The sequence below is a fragment of the Antrostomus carolinensis genome, unplaced genomic scaffold (assembly GCF_000700745.2).
Source record: "Antrostomus carolinensis isolate BGI_N321 unplaced genomic scaffold, ASM70074v2 scaffold11382, whole genome shotgun sequence".
In the NCBI taxonomy this organism is placed as follows: domain Eukaryota; kingdom Metazoa; phylum Chordata; class Aves; order Caprimulgiformes; family Caprimulgidae; genus Antrostomus; species Antrostomus carolinensis.
This window is the reverse complement of record NW_010299001.1, coordinates 28,504-30,956: the sequence shown is the minus strand read 5'-3', so window position 1 is coordinate 30,956 and position 2,453 is coordinate 28,504. Positions and strand designations below refer to the sequence as shown.

At 59.9% G+C, this 2,453-nt stretch overlaps 1 protein-coding gene across 1 annotated transcript in view; it reads left to right on the top strand.

Moving 5' to 3' along the window:
• Positions 1-276: 276 nt before the first annotated feature.
• The window catches only part of TGM2 (transglutaminase 2), a gene marked incomplete at its 5' end in the record, with an annotated part of 4,413 nt that continues 2,236 nt past the window's right edge, over positions 277-2,453 (top strand). Inside the window, 5 exons of the mRNA XM_029083664.1 lie at positions 277-457; positions 1,414-1,549; positions 1,642-1,745; positions 1,867-2,106; positions 2,279-2,445. Coding sequence (XP_028939497.1) covers positions 277-457; positions 1,414-1,549; positions 1,642-1,745; positions 1,867-2,106; positions 2,279-2,445 — 828 coding nt within the window. The remainder of the gene's footprint in view (positions 458-1,413; positions 1,550-1,641; positions 1,746-1,866; positions 2,107-2,278; positions 2,446-2,453) is intronic.

Genomic DNA, 2,453 nt, shown 5'->3' with positions numbered 1-2,453 from the left:
CTTAAAGGGCTTTTCCAATCCAGGCAGTTCTGGGATCCTGGGATTTCTAAAATCCATCCCCAGTTAGCACATCCCAGTTACAACCTCTCCATCCACCCACTCTCCCGCCTGTGCCTCCCAGTGAGCTCTTGCACAGCTCCAGGATGGCTAATGGGGGTGACAGCATGTCCGAGCTGGGGGAGGCACTTTCCCTCCTCCTCCAACCTGCTCCTGCCCCTCCGTGCCCTGCCCTGCCCTGTCCTGCCATCCCTCCATCACAGCCCCTTTGTGCTGCAGGTAAATTGTAACGACGAGGACCGGGGGGTGCTGGCGGGGCGGTGGGACGACCACTATGAAGATGGGACGAGCCCGATGGCCTGGATTGGGAGTGTGGATATTCTCAAGAGGTGGAAGGAGTTTGGTTGCCAACCAGTCAAGTACGGCCAGTGCTGGGTCTTTGCTGCCGTGGCGTGTACCGGTGAGAGCAGATGTCACCTGTCCCCCTTCCCCCCAGGACGGGGTCACCCGTGTCCCCCCATCTCCCACCCCAGCCTCCTGCCCTCCACCCGCTCCCTGTGCTGCAGCAGGAGGGAACTGCTGGGGCTGATTACAATCAGGCTGCAATGACTGCTCAGCAATTAAGTGCTCTGTTATTCTAATTTGTCAGGAAATGGAGGGAAAAATTGATAGAAAAGGGCTCTGGCTTTTCAATTAGCGCTGCCTCTGGGGCCAGGCGGAGAGGGAGGGGCTGGGCGCAGGGCACTGGAGAAGGAAAGTGGCTTTAAGGTCAAGTCTGCAATAAAGTCATGAATCCACTGAAATCAAAATAATTTCACTGCCACTGAGGCAGTCAGGCTGGGGCAAAAGAGAAAGAAAAATTGCAGGCTTGCTTCTGCTGGGAAGTGCCCACACGCGCTTGCACACTCAGGCACTCGTGGGGCTGCACGAGCGCACGTGGGCATTTGTAGATCACAGATATACCAGATCCTTTTTAGAGGAGAGAACTATCAGGAAACTAATGTGGACTTTTCATTACTCTCAAGTTTATAGCCTTCCTTTGAAGCGTTGTAACAACCTCCCTGCTCCTCAGGGAGCTCGCTCACAGGAAAAGGCAGCTGGGAGATTAAATAAGAGGGTGAGGCGCTGCTGCCCGTGCACTCCCTCAAAGCGCTCGCAGCCGCTTTTGTGCCTTTTTTCTACTGCAATATCAAAACCCAACAGACTGGCAGTGCCACGTGCCCCCCGTCTCCTCCGCGGCACACCGAGTCCCACAGCGACTGCGGGAACCGGCACGTCCTGGGGATCAGTCCCTGGCATCGCTCTGGGGAGGGAAGGGAAGGGCAGGAGCTGAGCAAACCTGGGGCTCTGTGGGATGGGAGCTGTGGAAACCTGGGGCTCCAGGGCCCCACCTCACCCTGCCCTGCCTCCCCGCAGTCATGCGGTGCCTGGGCATCCCCAGCCGGGTGGTGACCAACTACAACTCGGCCCACGACACCAATGGCAACCTGATCATCGACCGCTACCTCAGCGAGACAGGGGAGGAGGTGCGGCGCTCCAGGGACATGATCTGGTGAGCAGCACGGCGGGACACAGCCTGCCCACCCCTGGGATGGCATTTGCCCGGCGGGCACTGAGGTCCCTGTGTCCCGGTTTCCCTTGCAGGAACTTCCACTGCTGGGTGGAGTCCTGGATGGCCCGTCCAGACCTGGATCCCAGCTACGATGGGTGGCAGGCGCTAGACCCAACACCGCAGGAGAAGAGCGAAGGTACGGCACCCACCGCGCAGGCGCTCCGTCCCGCCCCGCGCCCCGGCACCGCAAAGTCTCCCCACACCGCAGCCGTGTCCTGTTCCTGCCCCTGCGGTGACGGTGGCTCTGCTCCCTGCAGGGGTTTTCTGCTGTGGGCCGGCCCCTGTCAGAGCCATCAAGGAGGGTGACCTGCAGCTGAAGTATGACCTCCCCTTCATCTTCGCTGAGGTCAACGCCGACGTGGTGTACTGGGTGGTGCGGAGTGACGGGTCGGAGAAGAAGAGCACCCACTCCTCGGTGGTGGGGAAGAACATCAGCACCAAGAGCGTGGGCAGGGACAGCAGAGAGGACATCACCCACACCTACAAGTACCCAGAGGGTATGGGGCGGCAGCAGGGACCCGGAGGGGTCAGTTGTTTGGAAACAGAGTTGGGGAACGGTGAATTAATGCAGCAATTGCACCAGGAGGGCTCCAGGGATCGGGGCAAAGCAGCCTGGACCATCCCCTCCCCGTACCCCCTGGGAACCGCGGGTTCTCTCGTGCACCGCAGGGTCTGACAAGGAGAGAGAAGTGTTTGCGAAGGCTGAGCACGAGAAGCGCTCTGTCCAGGAGGAGGAGGAGGGGCTGCACCTCAGGATCAAGCTGTCAGAGGGTGCGAACAACGGCTCCGACTTCGACGTCTTCGCCGTCATCACCAACGGCACAGACACCGAGCGAGTCTGCAG